The 23,471-nt window shown below is 33.1% G+C and overlaps 3 protein-coding genes across 5 annotated transcripts in view; all 3 read left to right on the top strand.

The window, feature by feature from the left end:
- Nucleotides 1–4,020, top strand: part of LOC126780369 (triple functional domain protein) — an 84,284-nt gene extending 80,264 nt beyond the window's left edge. For both annotated transcript variants that reach the window (XM_050504816.1, XM_050504815.1), the window contains 4 exons: nucleotides 504–782; nucleotides 872–1,123; nucleotides 1,366–1,557; nucleotides 1,821–4,020. In XM_050504816.1, coding sequence (XP_050360773.1) covers nucleotides 504–782; nucleotides 872–1,123; nucleotides 1,366–1,557; nucleotides 1,821–1,931 — 834 coding nt within the window. In that variant the 3' untranslated portion in view covers nucleotides 1,932–4,020. The remainder of the gene's footprint in view (nucleotides 1–503; nucleotides 783–871; nucleotides 1,124–1,365; nucleotides 1,558–1,820) is intronic.
- A 940-nt stretch (nucleotides 4,021–4,960) lies between these two features.
- On the top strand, nucleotides 4,961–7,389 carry LOC126780592 (proton-coupled amino acid transporter-like protein CG1139). The gene is made up of 8 exons (XM_050505195.1): nucleotides 4,961–5,009; nucleotides 5,083–5,140; nucleotides 5,418–5,568; nucleotides 5,678–5,884; nucleotides 6,134–6,409; nucleotides 6,487–6,665; nucleotides 6,759–6,931; nucleotides 7,142–7,389. The coding sequence occupies exons 1-8, from the start codon at nucleotides 4,961–4,963 to the stop codon at nucleotides 7,387–7,389; spliced, it is 1,341 nt and encodes a 446-aa protein (XP_050361152.1).
- Nucleotides 7,390–10,700: 3,311 nt separating this feature from the next.
- LOC126780375 (uncharacterized) lies at nucleotides 10,701–16,639 on the top strand. 2 transcript variants are annotated; one of them, XM_050504828.1, is made up of 7 exons: nucleotides 10,701–10,841; nucleotides 11,181–11,299; nucleotides 11,404–11,446; nucleotides 15,741–15,879; nucleotides 16,004–16,179; nucleotides 16,290–16,327; nucleotides 16,414–16,639. In XM_050504828.1, the coding sequence occupies exons 2-7, from the start codon at nucleotides 11,233–11,235 to the stop codon at nucleotides 16,611–16,613; spliced, it is 663 nt and encodes a 220-aa protein (XP_050360785.1). In that variant the 5' UTR covers nucleotides 10,701–10,841; nucleotides 11,181–11,232; the 3' UTR covers nucleotides 16,614–16,639. The 2 variants fall into 2 exon arrangements, with proteins under 2 accessions (XP_050360785.1, XP_050360784.1); XM_050504827.1 differs by lacking the exon at nucleotides 10,701–10,841 and adding an exon at nucleotides 10,897–11,035.
- The last annotated feature ends 6,832 nt before the right edge of the window (nucleotides 16,640–23,471 follow it).

The following is a 23,471-nucleotide window of genomic DNA, read 5'->3' as shown; positions in this document are numbered from 1 at the left end:
ACATGACAATGTTAATTACTATATGTTGAACTTACATAAAATATAAAAAAATATGTTTTTTTTTTTATAGAATAGGAAGGCGGACGAGCATATAGGCCACCTGATGGTAAGTGGTCACCAACGCTCTTAGACATTGGCATTGTAAGAAATGTCAACCATCGCTTATAGCCAATGCGCCACCAACCTTGGGAACTAAGATTTTATGTCCCTTGTGCCTATAATTACACTGGCTCACTCACCCTTCAAACCGGAACACAACAATATCAAGTATTGCTGTTTTGCGGTAGAATATCTGATGAGTGGGTTGTACCTACCCAGAAGAGCTTGCACAAAGCCCTACCACCAGTAACATGTACTTGACTTAGATGACTTATGTTATAAAATCATAAGTATACAATATGTCTTTATGCGTGGGCTTTATCTATAGATATAATAGATTAGCTAGCAACGTTCTAATTGAAAGTTAAACGGCCACTTGATCAATTAAAAATTTAAAATATCAGGTGGTGAGCGGTCGCGGAGCTGACGCAGTACGAGAATACCGCATTCTATCGAGCGGTGCCCACGGATCGGTGGTGCGCGCCTTGGCGCTATTTGCAGAGGTACCACGTGCGGGAGCGCACACATTGGTGCTAGAATTGGTCGCTGGAGGCCCTCTCCTAGATTGGGCTGCGGCCTCACCTGAACTATACACGGAACGCACAGTCGCCACGCACACAAGACACTTGCTCTCTGCTCTAGACTGGCTACACTCCAACAACGTAGCACACCTCGACGTTCGGGTAATGACTATTGCGTAACAGTTTATTGACTTTTACTAGTTTATAAGTGACACAAGACACCTTCACATATTTCGTTTTCGTTCCGCCAGCCGGAAAACATCCTGGTTGAGTTAGGTGGAGCTCAACCACAAGTGAAATTAGTCGACTTGGGTTCGGCGATTGAATTGGACGGGAACGCTGGAAGTTCCGTTGGCGCCGGTGTTATGGAGAGCACGACGGTGCTACCACCCGCTCCCGCTCAGCTCGAGTTTGCGCCCCCTGAATGTGTGCTGGGCCGCCCAGCTGCTCCGGCATGGGACGCGTGGGCTGCTGGCGTCTTCCTTTATGTATTTTTAACAGGGGTTGGTTTCATTTTAGACAAATTCAAATATCTGTAAATTCAAACATTATACTTTCGGTCATAGAAATTACTTGATACTTTAATTCCGACACATAAACATATTTATAGAAGATTTAATGATAAGCCTTAAATAATCTTCTATATAAAGAAAAGTTCGATAGTTAATAAAACAAGCATTAACATGAAATACTGAGCAATTTGTTACTCTAAAATTTTTTTGTAATCAATAAAAAATAATTTCAGCTGTCACCATTTTTGGACGAGTCTATTGAAGAAACAACGGCGAATATCATAAAGTGTGACTATTGCTTTCCGCCGGAGCACTGGTCGGGTGTAGACGAACGTGCGCAGGCGCTTATTCGCCGCCTGCTGGAGCCGACGCCGAATCGCCGGCTTGTTCTTCGAGACGCTCTACATGACTCGTGGTTTGAAGAGGTATGAGACAAGCTCAGTTGATTATAAATGTTCAATTATAAGAAAGTATCGAAGATGCGCCTTCGCCAATCACGGAATATAATGTAAGCGTCATAATAGAATAACTTATACATAATAGATCTAAATAATTATAAACGTAAACTCTGACTTCAAAAATACGCGAAAAATCCGTATCGTAAAAGATATTGATCTTAACTAATCATTTTGACACAACGATCTAATTAGGAAACGAAAATATTAAAAAGGGAATATTGATGTGGCAGGCCGGAAACACGGTGCTTTCTGCTGCGCAACTCAAAACGTTTCTGGAGAGGCGGCGACCGTCGGGACTCGGCAACGCGCTGCACTCTCTCCGCTCGCCCAACGACACTTGACGAGTGCGCGCGCACGACCGCCTGCTCGCCGCCCGTCGCGAGACAATACATAAGAGGCCATGGAGACCCCGGACGGTGGACGTCATGGATGAAGTGGATCGCTACTTCTATAAATTATTCTATAAAATTTTAATTTATATGGTTTTTATAAAATTTTTAGTCATTAACGCAGTGATAAAGGAAGCCACATATTGCTGTGTCGTATTTGAACAAGCTGTTTGTTGTAAGCAAGTCCTTGAAGTTCTCATAAAAAATATAATTATTTAATGAGATGAAAACAGTGCTCGGTAATAATCTGTATTAACTACGTTCACCGTGAGGTTAAGCTTTAGTTTTTATTAGCGTTCGTATTATAGTCATTGTGCCCACCTATCCATTACATTGATGTTGATAATACTTGGAACATTGCGACTTCTCTTACAGTTAATTTTTTTTTAATGTCGCCTACCAAAATTTTTGAGAAACTTATCGTACATTTTGCGGATTCACTTGTTTTTAAACGATACGTCGACGTATTTTCCTAAATGCTCAGACAACTTGTTTATTTATGACGTATGTTAAGCATACGCAATCACAGTTCACGAAACCGCTAAATTTAATACTTCTTAGTACACTGTGCAACGATTTAGGCAATAGGTGAGTTGCATACTGAAAATGATATAAAATAAAATATTTGTAAATAAATGTACAATGCGTTTCTCATCCTAATGAAATTGACAGATTTGAATGTGATTGAACCAGTTTATAGTATTCCCACACTCGAAACACGAAGTGTAAATAGATCAACGGATAGTATAATTATGTCATACTCTCCTTCTCGATTGTTCGCTCAATTTTGTGATTCGTTAGGAAACCACGTAACAAAAAAAAAATCAAAATCGTTTCGTTGTATTTGAAGTCACGGATTTTAAAATGAATACGTACTTCAATGGCGATTGTAAGCAAAGTGTCTGTGATTTTTGCCTAAAATAATATTTCATGCTTATTCCTAATTTAAAATATGTATTTTACGTTTTAACAACTATTGAACTGTATATATCACTAAGTTTTAGCAAACGTATAGTTTTATATTAATTTGTGACCAAATTGCGGAAATTAGATATAAGGAATGTGTAACGTGAAGTCTTATATAAGTATCCTATAACATAACTAGCTGATAGTATAATGTAACCAGTTGAGTCACAGCTTGGCGCTCCGCCTCACGCTGCACGTCGGCGAGTCACGTTTCGGTTTTACTCTTAGTTTGTATTTAGTTTAATAGAACAATAGACATCTACAATACTTCAAATAGAATAACCTGCTTTTGTCACAATCTTTTTATTATTATAATTCAAATAGTATGTTTAGTACCAGATTTTTATCAGTACTTCAAATAACATGATAAAATAAGTTCTTCTTAATATGACATCATAAATAAAACAATAGGAATACACTTAAAAATATTATAACAATCTCTGTAATCACTTTAGTATAGTTTTTATTAAGCTAAGATGGAAATATTCAGAACCATTAATATTGTATCTGCAATAACTTTGCAGGACTAATATTTAAGCTTTAAAACATTATAAGAATATAAAAGTAATCGCAATAAAGGCTAATTTTAACATTGTATTGACGCTACATTACCCAGTAGGATACACGCGTCGTTATTCATGAATTACATAAAATTAATCGATTTAAAATAAATGTATGGCGAAGTAACCTCGAATGCGGTATATGATAGTATATGGTAAAAATATAATCAAACTTTAAACGCTTTAATTTGTTGCTTTTTAAAGTATTGCATCATTCATAACATGTAAATCGTTAGACTTGTTGCTACTTTGATCTCTAAGAGCACCTCGTATCTTTCGGAAAAGTGCGACTCGTTATAACTCATGCTCTGTCAAATATAATTATTGACCAACCACAATCACCATGCGAGAGATGCTTTTAGAAAAGTTCGAGGATCTTACTGCCGCTCTGTCGAGGCTTCGCTCATCGCTCATCGTTGAGCAACCGCTGCCGTCTGCTAGTGACACGTCTACTATAGAACTGATATAACTCTGAATATTATACTTTAATAAATTTCAATATATAGTTTTGTGAACTTGATAGTTTTATTTACAACTCGAAATATTTTTCCTAACATTGTCATGTAATCCTTACTGATGTTATAAATACGAGTGTTTGTTTGTTTGGTTGTCCTTCAGTCATGCAAAAGATTGCACGGGTCCCATGAAAATAGTAATATATACCTGTAACTAGTTATCCGAGTTAAATTTGGTTGATTTCAAATGGGGGTTATTTAAAAAATTTGACCCTTTCAGTCAAGAGAATACTGGGTTCTAGTGGAATTAGACATAATTCAATTACGTATTATTATTATTTAATAGGACATAACTTTTTTACAATTATACGATTGAGATGAAACGTCAAGTAAAAGTTTATACATTTGTTTTAATATGAATCAATTTAACAATTTTTATCACGTAAACATGTATATACAAGTTATTCCCAAAGATTGGCAGGAAGGGTTGCCAAACCCTAAAATACAAAACCGAACTCGGCAATAAATGAAGTCACACAGCTGGAGTTTTTTTAGCTTATTGTACTCTGCAAGTTATGTGTGGAACTGCATAACACTACTAATATAATATATTGACAGAAAATCCAAACTTATTCGGCAAAAACCAGACATCTGGCAACCCTGACCTTTAATAGACATAAAAATATAGTTACTATATATGTTATGCCTAAGGTACAAGTCGTACAGATAAATTTATTAATCTATCTATTTTATCATTTACAAATAACGACCACGTGAAATAATAACTAGTTTTTATCTTCATAATATAGAATGAATGATTTCATCGTAAAATTATTCATTGACTCGAAATTATAATTACAGAGTCAAAAGACAATTTTTAATGGTAAGTATAGTCTATAAAAACTCTATGACGTCTTTCTTACTTTTCTTTAATGTTCAAAACATCGATTTGAAAACATTAATCATGAAATAGTATCGGTATAGAAACAAATATCCAAAAATGTTTGTTTACGAGTTTATGGCTGGTATCGTGGATCAGATAACAGGAGGTAATTTTTCAAATTAACTGTCAATTATCTTTAAAATAATTTACTTAAATTGATATGAAAAAAAACCTTGCAGGAGAGGATGCGGAGTCTTACGATCCGCATGAGCACCGTAAAGTAGAGAAGCCCACGTCGTCAGTCTCTATTACTTAAAAATCTATTACTATTTTAAGATTTCATCATTATCCTTAGTTATTAATTTTTAAAATCTTCAACTTATAAAAGTGACGTAAAAGTTCCATCAGCAATGCGTTAAGTTATTTTTAACGTAATTTAAAATGATCTTATAAGCTAACCATATTTATTAATTGACAAACAATATAACCTTGAAACTTGTTTCAAGTAGTATACATTTTTAACAATGGTAGGCAATGCATTTAATATAGTTTAACATGTACGATCTGTTGGCAGCTATTCAGATACTATGATACATTTACTGAAGGGAAGTATAGGCGCGGGCGTTTTAGCGATGGCAGACGCCGTTGGTAGAGTAGGAATCATAGTCAGCATATTTGGTATCCTCCTTATTGGCTCCTTCGCGACATATTGTATACATCTACTTGTAAGTGTATATTAAAATAATACGTTCATTAGTATAATTTAATTATGTAAATAAAATAATTGCTAAAGTCTCTGAAAAGCAGAGTCGGTTTTATTACTTATTTGTTCAGATTGCAGCACAATACAGACTCTGCAAAAAGTGGCGGTGCGGTTATATGGCCTATCCCAAATCGATGTTTCTAGCGCTGAAAGATGGCCCTCCTTGCATGCGTTGGGCGGCAGGATATCTTTATTATTTTGTCGATACAGTGCTTGTTTTATGGCAACTTGGCATCTGTTGCATTTACTGCGTATTTGTTGCGGAAAATATAAAACAGGTATCATCTTACAATCTCAACAGGCACCGACAATTAAAAAGTTGTTAATGTGCATGTCTACATTACTGTGCTTCGCATAGTGGCAGTGAAGGAATAGAACGTGCAAATATTTTTGTGCAGACACTTGTGCACTATCAATTGGTAATTCTCCGCTCAGAATGGGTGAAATTGATCACAAGGACGTAATAATAATTGTGTAGTTTTTTGTATGTTTTTTGGGTAATTAAATAAAGTATAATATTATTACAGGTTTGCGACTATTATGGACAAGAAATGTCATTACGGTATCACCTTTGCTTTTTAATAGTTCCTCTTACGATCATGGGTCTAGTCAAAGACTTAAAGTTACTTACACCCTTCTCGTCTATTTCAAACATAGTAACAATGTTCGGGTTTATACTCGTATTTTTCTACCTCATTGAAGATGACGTTACAATCGATGAGGAAAAACTTCAACTTAAAGCCTATAAAGAAATTCCTTTTTTTATTGGAACAACATTATTCGCACTTGAAGCTGTTGGACTAGTAAGTTTCTTCAAGTAATGGATCTAACTGAGATGCATTTCTATGCCGTTATATAATTATTTTCTGTTTGTGTATAGGTGTTGGCATTAGAGTATAACATGGAATCCCCAAAGCGATTTGTGGGATTGTTTGGTTTATTTAACATCGGAATGGGCGTCATAATGTCACTTTACTTATTAATGGGGATTTTTGGATATCTAAAGTACGGTGATGATATAAAAGCTTCTATTACACTAAACTTGCCTCATAATGAAAAGTAAGAATACAATAAACATTTATATACAATTCACTTCATAAATTAAACTAATTTACATTACAGTGAGTAATATATTATAATCCTATTATGCAGAAAGGCACAAGTCGCGAAGATTATATTTGCAATCTCAATATTTTTAACATTCCCACTACAGAATTTTGTAGCCTACAATATACTCTGGAGAAAAATTAAGAAGTCATGTGGACAACAGAAGCACATTTATTGTGTCGATTACATGCTGCGTATACTACTTGTAGTTTTACCATGTAAGAAAAATTATATTTACAAAAGCATACATATATTTTTTCTGTAAACTCAATTCTGATATTAAACAAGTGATTTAATGTTATTTTATCTTCCACAACATATTGTTAATCCGTCTCCTGACAAAAAGTATATAAGTATGTACCGTACCTAATTTAGCACAAATTATTAAAAAATTTGATATTTTAAGATATATATCAATTCATACACAGGGATGGCAGCTGTAGCAGTACCCAAGCTTGGACCCTTCATCGCATTGTTTGGCGCTCTCTGTCTCTCTCTGTTGGCTATGGTATTTCCTGGTTTGATGGATGCATGTGTGTGGTACCCTACAAGTTATGGATTATGTCGTTATCGTTTGGTGCGTGACGTGTTCATAGTAGTAATAGGGCTCACCTGCCTTTTCTCGGGTTGCTACACTAGCTTACTCGAGATAACAGCTGCTTCCGACGAGGAGTAATTGTTATAATGTGCCTATAATAAATCATATAAAAAAATTGTTTTAAAGTTTTTTATTCTCGGAACAAGAAGTAATCCCAAGTTTAGTAAGTTTCAGTAAAAAAAAAATTGTACAAGTATTTTGGCCCCTGAAACGCCAGAGGAAATGCATAATTTTATAGAGTTCAAAAATTATGAATCTGTGAAAATAACACAATTTTTAATGGATTCTATAAATTATGACTTCCTTGAAAATTGCATGGAGCATAAGGAACCAACTATAACTTATATAATAAATATTGATTATCACTAAAAAGAAAAATCAACAATTATGCATAAACAAATTAATGTATGAATAGCAGTTTTCCCGCGACTTCATCCGCTTGTATCTGGACTTTTTCACAGGAATTAAGAATTTTTTTTTTTTATAGAATAGGAAGGCGGACGAGCATATGGGCCACCTGATGGTAAGTGGTCACCAACGCTCTTAGACATTGGCATTGTAAGAAATGTCAACCATCGCTTACATATCCAATGCGCCACCAACCTTGGGAACTAAGATTTTATGTCCCTTGTGCCTGTAATTACACTGGCTCACTCACCCTTCAAACCGGAACACAACAATATCAAGTATTGCTGTTTTGCGGTAGAATATCTGATGAGTGGGTGGTACCTACCCAGACGAGCTTGCACAAAGCCCTACCACCAGTGAAATACAACACCTATTTCTTTATTTGTATGAAATAATCTAACTATTAATATCTAATAACTCTTATCTTCAAAAATCACAGATTTCTCATACAAACTTTCAGTCCTTATTTATTTATATTCTCTTATGAATTGAACAAAAATGCTTATACAGTTATTTTTTACCAGAAATCACATTATTTAAATTCATGTGTATAACTTAGAATAAACCTGTAACCCCTATTTTACCCGTTAGGGGTATAGTTTCCAAAAACCCTTAAACATGTGTATATTTATTTCTAACTAGACACTCAATGTTAAATTCCATGCTTCTACTTCAAAAATACATTCTCATATAAATTTAAACACTTATTTCACCCCCTTAGCGACAAAGTTTTTAAATACATGTTTCGTTGTTTTTAACCGAATAACCGAAAGTCCAAATACTATTTTTAATTGATTTCGCTTAAAAAGTGTTAGACTAGAACAAATTTCTATCCTCTATTTGACTCACCTAGGGATAGAATTACCAAAAATCCTTTCTTAGTGGATGCCGACATCGAAAAAGTAACCTATAAAGGAGCACAATTTCATGTTTCCAGCATCAGTGCATCTTCCATTTGCTTCTCTGCATTAATGTATGTGTCAATTAGGACAAATAATTAAATATGTATAGACTATGTTCATTTTTCATCTCTTATTTATTATTTTAAAATCTTGTTTTATTAATGGACGATATATTGGATGGCGCCCAGTTAATGCTGAAGATAGTGTAGGTAACATTAATAGACGTGTAATCATCAATTAAAACATGAAACAAAATTATCTGGTCTGTCAGCCTTCAACCAAAAAAAGAAGGTCTCTCTTCCTAACCTTCATTTCATATTTATTTAATTAAATCAGAAATAATAAATATATAATAATTACACCATGGTTTTTATTTGTACATAAGTAAAAGAAATGCTGTTTTTGTTTTATTTTGTTTATTGAACTTGTAAAATGAAAATCCATCGAATGCCCAGACAAACGCGACCAAAGCGCCATAGGTTATATAATTTCTTTATTATTCGCAATGCAAAACTGAGAAATACTTTGTCTTAATCTGTATTTCCTGATAGATACAACGTTGGTCTCTTCAAATTCAGAGAAAACAGGTTTTTTCTAGGCAGCATGCCACATAATAGACTATTTTGATGGTTTACATCAGGCAAGTTAACGGTCAAACTGGCCTATATGAGTTAAAAAAATTAAAATAAAGAACATTTTTCACATGTCTGCAGGAAGGGGAATCAATAGATATCTTAGAATTTACTTACCAATTACAATTTAAAAACAATATCTCAATATTTGAACAGTTACCTAATTTAATCTCTATCAAAACACAAAATCCAATGATACTAATTCATTTAATATATTTTGATAGCTGGGAACTTCTTCTCTTTTTCAACCACTATTGAATAATACGTGAATAATAATTTGTATAAAAAGTAAAGGTAACAAATAAAAATATCAATAAATATATTTTGCTGTATATAAATAAAATATATTACACAGTGACAATCAATTCATAATGTTACTGTGTCAATCAATCAATTAACAGCCAATCGTTGTCCACTGCTGAACATAGGCCTCTCCCAAGGTGCGCCAAAGCTCCCTGTCCTCCGCCTTCCGCATCCAGTTGGTGCCCGCCACCTTCTTAAGGTCGTCGGTCCACCTGGCTGGAGGGCGCCCTACGCTGCGCTTGCCGATTCGCGGTCTCCACTCTAGGACTCGTCTGCTCCAACGGCCATCGGTCCTACGACATACGTGACCAGCCCACTGCCACTTCAGCCTGCTAATTTTGCAAGCTATGTCGGTGACTCCGGTTCTTTTCCGGATAATCTCATTTCTGATCTTATCCTTCAAAGATACTCCGAGCATAGCTCGCTCCATAGCACGCTGAGCGACTTTGAATTTGTGGACTAGTCCCGCAGTTAGTGTCCACGTTTCGGCACCGTATGTCATGGCAGGTAAGACGCATTGGTTGAAGACTTTCGCCGTGGAGTACCGGCTTAGAATAGTACTCCCCCAATCTCATCCCGTGGGTGTCGTAAGAGGCGACTGAGGGACGGGGAAAAGGGGGGATGGGCAGCAGCGTCCCCCCTCCCATAAACATCTTACCCCCTACTGCGCTCGCCAACACGCCTGCCCAGCGCGGCGAGTATGGGCAAACCCCTCCCTTAATGGCAGATGCGCCCAAAAAAAAAAAAAAAATGTTACTGTGTAGGGTGAGTAATATTAAATAAACGAACAAAAGAAAAATATACATGTCTATTGATTTTACATGATATTTAAATTATACTATAGTGTTTTTATAAATTCCTTACACTGTATTTCATACAAATGTCAATTACCTTAGCACTTTTTAAACTAATAATAATTTTTAAAACTATCAATATTATAAATCACTTTAAGAATAGTATACCTACCTATTTTAGTTTTTATGTCATATGACATTGACATCCATGTTTTCAAAAAGAACCATAAACTAGACATTATTAGTGCAACTAGTAATTTCTGGTTTACACACTGGAAACAACTCTATTGATTTGACGATTTGATTAAGTAAAACCTTATCGAAATATAAAATTTGGCCAAATCGTTAAAGTCGTTTCCAAGATACTCAAAATATACATACATATCTACAAGAATCGATAGAAGAATATATAGGTTCAGGGCTCGGCAAAATCCAAGCTTACGTAGGAACAAAGAGAACCATATTAACTACGGAAGTTAGTAGAACTTTATGTAGGTACTCTTGTAAAATGACATTATTATCAATGTCATTATTTAGATTATGTAACGACTTATCAATATTTTGCTTTTGAATAATAAACATTTTATTGAAGACATAACTAGAAAACAGAAAACATATTTAGAAAAAATTACAACTTTTTTTTAACAGTTCAAATTATGAAAAAATTCAGGGTCTGCTATTTAGGGTCTGTAAATATAAAATATTTCTATAAACTTATATTTAAATCTTACGGAAAATGAATATGAAAAATAATATTAAAAAAATTTGATTAGCTATAATATAATGTTACGATAATTCATTTTTTAATAACTGATTTTAATTACGCCCAGAACTACAAAGTAACAAAGTGAAACCAATGAAACAAAGTTGATAGTAGCCAGAATGTCTGCTTCAGGATATACGAATATGGGACAGAACAGTTGGCATAGCATGCCGCATCACGAGACTCGTATGTATTAGAAGAAATATTTTATTATAAAAGTACAAATAAATATTTGCTTAGTCATAAAATACTTTGTATATTGGATATATTGGATAAATTTCTGTGTTTAGATAACCAGTTGCGCTCACTACGCTCGCGCTCAGCTCCTATTCGGTAAATATATTGTTTACTGTGTATTTTAATCACGAACTCACTACCTCAGTAGTATAATTAGGGGAAGGTGGCCTAAAGCAGTTTAAGTTAATATTGAAAGCCGTAAAATTTAAAATTTTGTTTGATAATAATAATATGTTTTATTTGATAAGAGTGGTATCGAACTTTAAAATAAAACGGCCCAATGGTGTAATTTTGTATTAGATAATTATTTATTGACAAAAATTAAAGGCTCTTCAAAAACCCCCTTGGCCAAAAGTGCTTATTGTTTTCCGGTTTGAAGGGTGAGTGAGCCAGTGTAATTGCACAAGGGACATAACATCTTAGTTCCCAAGATTGGTGGCACCGTGGCAATGAAAGCGATGGTTAACATTTTTTACAATCCTACTGTCTATGGGTGTTGGTAACCACTTACTATCAGGTGGCCAATATGCTCGTGCGCTACCCATACTATAAAAAAAAGTGGACCTAAGCCGTTTGGGCAAAGCGGGTAAACAAAGTAATCTCGTCGTATACAATTTACAGCTTATGAACTGTATAAATTACGGTAACAAAATAGGTCCATATACGCAACAATCCAAGGGCTGCCTTTTGTAAGGTAAAGTAAATCATAATATGCTGTTTCGCAAATTTTAATGCCTCCAAAAATTTTAGAGATGTTCTAGTGTTGTTGGGCGGGTAATTTCGAAGAAATGGATAAGCCAATCAAAATTTATGCTAGCATTGGTGCCAAGTTGTGCCCCATCCGAGGTAGAGAGCGTGATGTCATACTTTCTGACCTTGGAAACCGAAGTAGTCTTGGACTGTTATATTACGATGTGTATTGCATTTCTCCTCACCACAAGATGCCTGTTTTATTTCTATCTTATAATTAATTATTTAACTTCTAAAAATATGTAAAAAATATGAAACATATATATTATAAACATATAATATATAGTATATATTATAGTATATATATTATAATTTTATACTATACTATATATTATATGTTTTAAATTAAGAACGTTTTAAGGGTTATTTGTATGTTACGTTGATTTTATAATACTATTTTTTTACATATTTTTAGAAGTTAAATAATTAATTATAAGATAGAAATAAATAATATAGAATAATTGGCGTCCTATCGCATGTCTACCTAGCATGTATAAGCTTTTCACACCGATACTATCCGATCAACTGTACACTCATTGTCAAGTAAACAATATTATGGCCCCAGAACAAAGGGGATGTCGACGCGGAGCCCGCGGATGCAAAGACCATTTGATGGTAAATAAAGCTATCCTAGAAAATGCACATAAGGGACAAAAAAATTTGAGCATGAGCTGAATCGACTATAGTAAAGCGTTCGATAGTATATCCCACGAGTGGCTGTTGCGTGTACTTGACATTTATAAATGCCCACATCTAATAAAATATTTTCTTGAAAAAGCAACGCTTAAATGGAAAGTTATAATGACGGTTAGGGGCTCTAGAGAGTCTTATATTACTGAACCGATTTACATACGACGGGACATCTTTCAGGGAGATTCCTTGTCTCCATTGTTGTTCTGCCTAGCTCTTAACCCAATTTCTACATTACTAAGTAAATATGAAACGAAAGGATATAAACTACAGGATAAAGTGTGGATTAATCACCTAATATACATGGACGATATTAAAGTTTATGCAAACAATAGAAATAACTTAAAAATTTTACTAAATAGTGTTGAAATATTTACGGAGGATATAGGCATGACTTTTGGTTTAGATAAATGTAACACACTTCACTTAATAGCTGGACACAGAAACTACACTGATGGTAACGAGCATGTGCTACTGAACGGAGATACTTTTAAGCAGTTAAAATTAGATCAAAATTATAAGTATTTAGGTATTAATGAATCCGAAAAAATTATAAATCTATATTGTATATTTTTTTGGTGTAATCAACTACAACATAAGCCATCTTAAGCGGATTGATATTAGAACACGAAAGCTGTTAGCAATTAAAAAGGCCCACCACCAAAAAGCAGACGTTGATTGATTTTACTTACCGCTGATTAAAGGGGGTAGAGGACTAATTAATGTAGAATACTTGTATAAAGCCCATATTCTAAAACTTAAACAATATTTAGAACAAAAAAATGACTACCTAATTGAAGCAATAGTACAGCAAGACCAAAGAAGAGAAAAATATTCCATATTTACAGAAGCAAAAGAGATACAGAAAGATACTACTATTTCAGCTTTATTGGAATCATCTTTATTTGCAATACAAGACCAAGCGGTACTTACACGTCAGCACGAACGCGACATATTGAAACGAAGCGTCGACGGAAAATGCCGCTTGTGCGTATCTAAAGATGAAACTGTTCAACACCTTCTCGCAGGATGCGAAAAACTAGCTAGAACATATTATGTTATACATAACAATTTGGTACAGTATATATTCTGATGTTTAGCAAGAAAAAGCAAAATAGAAGTTAATAAATTATGGTGGAAAGAAGAACTTAAACAACCCACTGTAAAGGAAAATAATATAGCCAAATTAATGTGGGAAATTCCCATACAAACCGATGTCACAATCACTCACAATAGACCGGACCTTATATACATAGATAAAATCAACAATAAAACTTACCTTATTGATGTTTCGGTACCGTCTGACTATAATATTGGAGCAAAGGAAATAGAAAAAATCAGCAAATACCATCCGCTGAAAGTCGAACTCTCTAGACTGTGGAAAAGCACAGTCACAACGATTCCGATAGTAGTGGGCGCCACAGGAGTAGTGACAAAGAATCTAAAGCGGTACTGCGACAAACTCCTCCAAACACAAGCATCACTCCACTCAACCACAATAATCAGCAAAGTTCTTGGAGACACAATATTTGTAACAAGCACGCAGACTAGTAACAGTGGGAACAAAAGTCTTACATCTAACAGCATTCAAGAACCACACTGAAGCTGCTAATAGATTTTGTATAATTTACTCTAATACATTCACCTACAGACAATAATCATATCATACGTCCAAACTCTAGTTATTATACACTATTTTTACTCAGGCAGACCTGTTTAATTATACATTATTGAAAATATAAAAGAAAAAATAAATTTAGAAAAAAAAAAAACTTATAAAAATGCACATTTAAAAATAATAATCATATAAATAGTTTGGTAAGTTTCATGTTAATATATATATATATATATATATATAACTTTTTTGTCATTATTATAGTAGTAAGTAGATAATAGGGGAAAAAAAAGAATACTTTATTTTTTAAACATTAAAACTCTGATGGGGATATAAATGCTCTTTTTCCCGGTGACCGGGACGGAGTATTTATTAAAGCCGACTCAAAAAAGTCGAGAAAGTACAAACGTGATGTACAAATCTATAGTATATATATATAAGCGAAATAAAACTCATGACAAGATCTCCTAAGCTATCCGCCCGATTGACTTGAAAATTGTCACAGTTACTCCTTCTCCGACTTAGACGCTCACTGAGAACAGATTTTACGCAAATCCTATCCAAAACACATTTTTCTTATATACCCATGCAAAACCGGGACGATCAGCTAGTAAACAAATAAAAACGCACACATACAATTTCAACTAATTAATATAATAACTAATAACATTACAAATAATATAATAACATATAACAAGTTCTATTTATAATTGATCTACCTGTGTTATTGTCTGTATTTAATAAAAAATATTTTATATTTTTTATGACTATATTTTATATTTACATATTAACACTAATTACAAATTAAAAAATAAAAGAAACTGTATCGTACGTATCAAGGCAAAGCAAGTACCCGCTTTGTTCCATGAGCACCTTTTTTTATTTAAGGAGTAATAGCATCAAAAACAAAATAAAATATACCGGTATTGTTATCTTTTTTCTAAGTTAGTTACGACCACTATCAACAATATTATAGAAGTTATCGAATAATCAAATTATACCGTTTTTTTTAACAAAGTCACATTTTTTTTTATATTGCACGGAATTATCTTAAATCACAACTCCGACGCCCGATCGAAACTGTTCGAACCTCGGGGATGTTCTGGTGCTGTCGGTATATGCACACATTGACACTCCCATTTCATCCGGTATACAAACGCTTACTCGCTTTGGGCCACCTACCCTAAGTGTGGTATCTTTATAATAGGAACACTAATCTCAAATTAATAATAAAATAAAGATAAAATTTAAATGATAATAACGCCACGTTGTTGTTGTTGAATGCAAATATGTCATACAACGTCATTTGTCTGTTGTATATATTTCGATTTTTAGGAGCAGCAATAATGTCCCTTTTCCTGGCTTTTGCAATAAGGTTGCGTACTATTCTGTATATCCGCCATCAGCGCCGCTATATCTTCTTTCAATTTCCAGTTTATCTCATAAATCTAAAGGTTTCGGTCAGAAACCAAAAGTTAGTATACTCATTACAGTGTTTTTAATCGATACAGTAGAAAATAGACCGCATAATATAATCAAACATGAGTAAACACATTAAAAATTATTTTATATCTGATAGTTACATTAATTTCTGACAGGTAATGATTGACGAAGGCAAGATAATAGCTCAACATGTGTTACAATTGGTTATTAAGTCAGTTGTTCATAAAGTTGTGGCTCACACGTCCGTTAACACAGTCTCGGTCGGGTCCTCAGTCCATATCCTAACCCAAAACGTTGCAATACAAACTGGACTCGTAGCTGCAATGAATAGGTCAGTTTTTAATTGGGGAGATTTTTATCCATTTGGGCTTAAAAAACTAAGTACATTTATGAAATTGTATATTTAATACCTAAAATAATTATTTACAAATATGATTGCAGACACGTAAATAACGAGTGCATCAGTTCAAGTTCCAGTGGTATAATTATATTTTTAAATAACCATAGTCAATTATTTTCTTACATTTAATTCATAATAATTATACTTAATATGCTTTTCTTTTAGCTGAAAGTTGCATGGAGTGTGAGGAGAAATGGGTCAAAGATTTACGTACGCTTCGCAACTCGCACGTACGCCTCGTTTTGCGCCAACTTCGACAATTGCAAGACATTGAGCGGCTATGTGGTGTTTTTACCACCAAAAACTTACCTCGAATAGTTTCATCTTCACGTCAAGATCTAGGAAGTATAGAAACAAGTATTTGACTTTGGAAATCAACGCTATTTTTGATTTACTTTAGTCAAATAAATTGAAAAAGTATGAATATAGCATTTTTTTTTGTTGCGTGTCATATCGTACAGTCTTATTAAAACACGAAACAGTAACTAATCCTCATTTTTAAAAGTCTACAGAGTTCGATGAGATATCTTACCTTATTAACACTTCGACTTACGCTTTCAACCCTTCTTTAAATTTTTTATTTATCTGTTACAAGAAGGTATTTAGCAACAAGTAATATGCTACCAGCTAACAGCTATGTGATCTAAGTAGCCATATCTCCAGTGCCTGTACACATATGTATTTATGTTTTATTTTTCCTGATCTTTGTATTACATACTGTGGATACGTAGCTAATGGTCGTACTACGGTAGTAACTTTTGTTTTTAATTAGGTCGTGTTTTGCTGTTTGTTTGAAAATGGCTCAATTATAATGTCATTAATGTCTTAAAATCACAATCACAGCCATTCCTTGTTCATTCGCCTGACGAAGGAGATTGATTAATGATAATTCAATTGATTTAATTTTTTAAACACCTTATTTTTATGTAAATATATCTAGGAAGTCGAGTTTAACCTAAATTATAACCAAAATTTAGAATTTATTTTCGTATTGATTGCATGATAAATCAATATGATGAATCCGAAGTCATTACTAAATTAAAGAATTTAGATATAAATAGAGGTGCTGGATCTGACAATATTCCGCCTAATTTTATTATAAACTGTGCCCAAAGTCTTGCTGTACCACTAACAATTATTTTTAACAAAGCATTAGTCACCGGAATATTTCCTTCTAAGTGGAAAACTGCGAAAGTAGTCCCTATTTTCAAAAGTGGAGAAAAAAATTATGTAAAAAACTATAGGCCTATTTCAATCCTTTCTATCTTTGGTAAGGTGTTGGAGTCTCTAATATATCCATATATTTACAGTCATGTTAAATGTTTTCTTAGTACCCACCAGCATGGCTTCATAGCCGGTAGATCTACATGCACAAATCTAGTAAATTACTCCGAAATCTTATTTGAATCTGTTGATAGGAACAAGAGAGTGGATGTTATCTACACAGACTTAAGTAAAGCATTTGACCTGGTTCCATGTTCAGTACTAGTCTTGAAGTTGTCCAATTATGGTATTGTCGGATCTTTACTGAGATTTCTAGCATCATATCTTACAGAAAGACATTTTTATGTTGTTGCCGGCGGTTATGAATCGGTTGAATGCGATGTAAAATCTGGAGTCCCACAAGGGTCACACCTGGGTCCGCTGCTCTTCAATATATTCATAAACGATCTGCCTAATTGTTTTAAATATTCTACACCATTTCTGTATGCTGACGATGTCAAACTTCTTAAAATGATTGAAGAACCAAATGACACTATTCTTTTACAAGATGATCTGACAAGATTATACCATTGGTGTAATGATAACGGCATGAGACTTAATTCAGTAAAATGTTCATGGATATCATTCACCAGGAGTTTAAAAGAATTTCAAACGAATTATTACATAGCTGGTGCCCCTATTAAATCTGTGGACAGAATTTCAGACCTGGGAGTAATCTTCGACAAAAAACTAACTTTCATACCTCATATTGATGGTGTAATTAGCCGTGCCTCGAAAATGTTGGGTTTTGTAATTAGAAATGGAAGATTATTTCGAAATCCTAGAACAAAAATTATTTTATTTAATAGCTTAGTCAGGAGTATACTGGAATACGGAAGCGTTGTTTGGAGGCCACATTATGCAACACACTGCCTAAGACTTGAGAGGATACAGAAACGTTTTCTTTATCATCTTACTTTCTCGTTAGGTAAAGGGAAAATACTTCCTTCTTACAAAAAAAGATTGGAATTTTTCAAAATTCTTTCACTAAGTGATCGGAGGGATTTGTTGGATTTAAAATTTCTTTATAAAACACTTAACAACAACTATGATAACTCGTTTTTGATATCAAAAGTTAAATTGAATGTTCCCATTAGATATCCACGTAAACCAATAACACCATTAGTAAGACCTTTCCGCAAAACTGTTTTAGGAAGCAATTCACCTGTATCTCGCTTATGTGGGATTTTGAATGAGCACAGTGCTGTTTTAGACCCTTTTGGAGACCCATCAAATAAGTTTCACAAAAAATATTGTCAAAATTGTCAGCTAACTAATTTATTTTGTTTATATTTGTATTTTATTATTTTACTATTATTGTTAATTCTTGTCATTTTTAACCTTGATTTACTAACAATTAATTATTTATAAGTTTGTCATCTCCAACTTTATCTTTGCAAGTGGTATTCACCTTAATAGGTAATGCATTTAGTTTTAAATTGTATTAAAATTGTATACCTTTGTACGTGTTGATGTATTTACCACTGGTGAATCTTAAATAAATAAATAAATATTTTTACCGAGCCGAAATGATTGTGACGACAACAGGTGGCTCATAATCTTCTATGTGTGTGGCTTATGAAAGGACTCGACGTGGCAAATTGAACTGTTAAAGTGCTTCTAGCAAAACACACAGTACTCGCATAACTCATTTGGTTGTTTTTAACGAAACAAATTCAGTTCTAATGATAACGAAGGACTAATTGACCTGGTGATGGAGCTGTTGTGGGGTGGTAGACCTGTTGTGGTGCTAATGGAAACAACATGCTTGCAGCTTTGGCTTAATTGATTTTGTTTTGTTGAACAAATTAAAGATAAAGGCGTGGATCTCAAGATGTTTTTTTTTATAATTTCGTTAACAATGTTATCATATCGTTTTTAGTTATAAAAATGTATTTTTCATAACTAACATTATTATAAGAATAATATTTTTTCTCGATTAACTTAAAAGTAAATTGTAAGAATCAATATAGTTCGAGAAATCAGTTTAGGGACTATACCTAAATCTCTATAGGTCAAAAAATGATTGTATACTTTTTGGTCCATTTGAAAACGGTATATATTTTTTTATTTGATTATTTAAGTTTGTTGTGAAATTTGGTAATCGATTTTAAACACTAGTTTCTATTCACATCACCGAAAGCAATTTAGCTTATAAGCAATTAAAAAGTTTCTAGCGAACAAACAAACAAACGTATAGACGGAAATGTGAATGATTTATAGTACCCGTCAATAAATATGGCATATCGACCTTTCAAAAGAGACAATCTATTAAGTCTAATTTCGCCTTCGTAGAGCGTTATGTGTGTCGCTCACTACCTATGTGATGTTTTCCAGTCATTGTTCAACTGCAGTAGAGTGTGGTCGTGTCTTATTAAAAAAATAATATATAAAGTTGTAAAACCCCTAACTTTTAATAATTTTAAGTTGTACGATGGCATTTTAGTGAGTTGTTTTGTTAGAACAGAACACATTACGAATCACAAGAAATTTCTTGAAAGACCCCCCAATTCAAACACCATTTCATTCAGAAACCAAATTCCAGGCGACTCAAAATTGATGAAAACTCAGATTTACGATTTTATATGTCAATCCTATCACAAGCAGAGGTTTACAGAGTTTTTCGTGGACACGGTATTTGATGAACATGTACACATTGTGTTGCGATTGCCACCATATCATCCGGATTTTAATTCAATTGAAAATATATGGTCTCAACTAAAAGGCTATGTAGCCGCTAGAAACATGGATATGAATTTGACTACAGTAAAAATCACGGGATCAAATGTGAAAATGAATATCGAATAATTCAACACGATTTAGATAATTACACTGATAGACTTGTGATAAATACAGCTGATAGTGACAATGATATTGACTTCATTGGGAGCACACATCGTGAAATTGAGAATTAAAATGATTAATAGTTTCTATTAGAATGTGTCATTTTAACAAAAGGTATAATGGTGTTTGTTATGTAGACTACATCTGTAACTTTCGAAAAATTACATTAACATGATACAAAAATGATCATTTTATTTTATTTTTCCATAATCTAAAGACAGTACTTTTAGAATTAATTGGTGTATTTTATTCAATTACACAGAAACTCATAACTGTTTTAACAACTCCTAAAAGATACCGGGCTGTTAGTGTTTCGTGCGATGGAGATAACTCTCTACAGAGTCGAAATTAGTCGATTATCTCTTTTTAGTGGTCGATGTGCAATATTTATTGACGGGTATTATAATATTGCATTCTCTTCTAGTTCTCAAATATGTTCAAAATTTCAAGTTTCTAGCTCATTTGAAAGTTTGCTTAAGCTCAAGAAAAAAATTTTAAGCGAAAAAACGAACATGCAGACAGACAAGAGACAACTCTATGTACATTTACTCAACAGTAAGTATTATATTCTCATCTAGTCTAGAGATTTTTAAAATTTCAAGTCTCTAGCTCATCGGGTAGAAACTTTCATTAAGAATGAATAAGCTATAGCGACCAGACAGACAATAGAATGAGTTAATTTTGCATTATTAACTAGCTCTAAACCGTGTTCAAAGTTTTAAGTCTTTAGCTAATCGGGAAATAAGTTTAATTCGAGTGACTAAGCCGTAGCGAACAACTAATAAAGAGAGACAAGAGATTGAGTTGATATTGCATTGTCATCTGGTATTGAAATATATTTAAAGCTACAAGTCTCTAGCTCATCGGGATGTTAGCTTAAAATCGAGTGAATAAGATGTAGCGAACAAACAATACAGATGGACAGAAGAGCTAGTTAATTTTGAATTATTATCTAGTTCTGTGCTATATTCAATGTTTTAACTTTCTCTAGCTCACCAGTAAGTAAGTTTAAAATTGAAAAAAAAAATGTCTATAGTGGCATATAAACGCACGTACAGACTAGAGAGTAGGTTAATTGTATATTGCATTGTCATCTAATTCTGAAGAGATGTTTAAAGTTCTAGATCTCTTACTATATATTAAATTGCATGAGAATAGGTTAATGCAAGTGTAAGTAAAGACTAGGAGACCAACGTAGAGCTATAATAAAATTTTAATTGTAAAACGCTTTACAAAGTAAAGCTAAAATCTACTTAAGCATCCTATAAACAACAGACAACAAGTAACTAAATACACAAAACTGACAAAGAAACACAGTGCACAACAAAGAAAATATTTTAGCCAATCTCAAAATGTTTAGGTATCAACAAAAGACTTAAGCCCTTTATCACAATTAAGACAATGAATTGTCTTAACAATTAAATGAGAAATAACTATAAAACAACTTTAGCAGCTTATAGAAAAATACAAGATCTGCATTTTCCTCATTTGATACATGTAAGTGAACAAAGAGCAGCCAACCAAAGTAGGGTAATAATTGTTAATAACAAACTAATAGATGTTAGACGCCTAGAAAAACTTAAACACATGGTTGCTATTGAAATTAGACATTATAATATGAGATCGAACGTAAATAATAATTAATTATAGTACACAACACACTATAACCAAAATAAATAATTTAAAAAAGATACACTTAGAACTACTTAATAATGATAACGTCCAAAATTAATATTATAACAAATAAAATAAAGTAATTTTTTAAATTTATAATTCAACAACTTACTTTTATACCTAAACAAATGTCTCAAACAAACGAACAACACAGTATTCAGCTGTGTCAATAGCAATATCCTTCTTAAGTATATCCACATTAATATAATATTTAATTCTTGCCCATAGTATTTTTATTATCAAAAAATGACCTGAAACAGCTTTTACCTCATGATCAAAAACAGAAAGCGTTACCTGCAGCCTGTGCACAAAGACAGACAGGCTTTGGTGTTGCTTTACCTTAGGTATCCTTAATTTTCAAAATCTGCACAACACACAAATAACCAACATGAGAAAATGTTTTCAGATAAAAGCAGAAACGTCTAACATACTCAAGGTTATATTACAAAATTATAAAAAACTTTACACCCTTAAAAGTAAGCATATTATAATATACAGATTTGGGGTTCCTCAATTCAACTATTACTCCTCAACACAAAAAATGTAATCAATACATTTTCCTAATAAATAGTAAGTACTTATTTAGCATCGATCATATTGTACGGATAAATTTCCAGCTAATGGCTAAGTAAACATAGTAATCATTCAATCGACCCCATTTCTATTTGCTTATTTACAAAATGTTCTCTGCATTTGCGTTTTATTTCAATAAAACGGAAATGCGGTTATATTTATTTATCCACCGTTAGGTCGTGGTAGTATTTCATTCCAGATTTCCAAAACCGTAAGGATTAGTATGTTTTTTCGAGTATCTATTTTCATTATTTATAATTAGTGGATGTTTTGTGTCATTTGTACAGTTTTTATCATTGATTGCTTGCAAAACTTTGTTCCAATCTCACTGGTAGTGTCAGTGGTTAGCGCGCGACCAAAAAAAACTAACAAAAACTCTTTAGCTATATTATATTAGTAATAGTTTTTGCGGATTTGCCCTAGTGTGAAGGGCAACACCTACCCCCAAAAAGGCAAAGGTTGACGTAACGGTAGCCTATGTCTTTTTAGTATCCCTGACAATCTGTTGAAATTTCATGGTAATGGTAATGGTTGAGTAGAAGAAGTGAAAGTGTAATAAACAAACAAGAAAATAAACAATTACACAACAATTTATTTTACTCAAATAAAAAAAAAATAAACAAAGGTGTTCAAACCACCTTCACACAGAATCACACGTTCAGAACAATAAAATAAAATTTATCCTTTTAAATAAATATAACTCACAGATCATTACAATTCTTAGCGTTTTCCCTAGTTTTTATTTATTCTAATAATAATGATAGTTTTAAAACAAATGTTCATAGCATAGTGCCAACTTTGACATTAAAATTCTAAAATATTATGGGTCTAGAATATTTATGCTGTATTTATTTTTCAGTGAAAATCAA

Source organism: Nymphalis io, chromosome Z (assembly GCF_905147045.1).
Source record: "Nymphalis io chromosome Z, ilAglIoxx1.1, whole genome shotgun sequence".
Lineage (NCBI taxonomy): Eukaryota > Metazoa > Arthropoda > Insecta > Lepidoptera > Nymphalidae > Nymphalis > Nymphalis io.
Note: the sequence above shows the minus strand (reverse complement) of the source record. Positions and strands in the feature narration are given on the sequence as shown.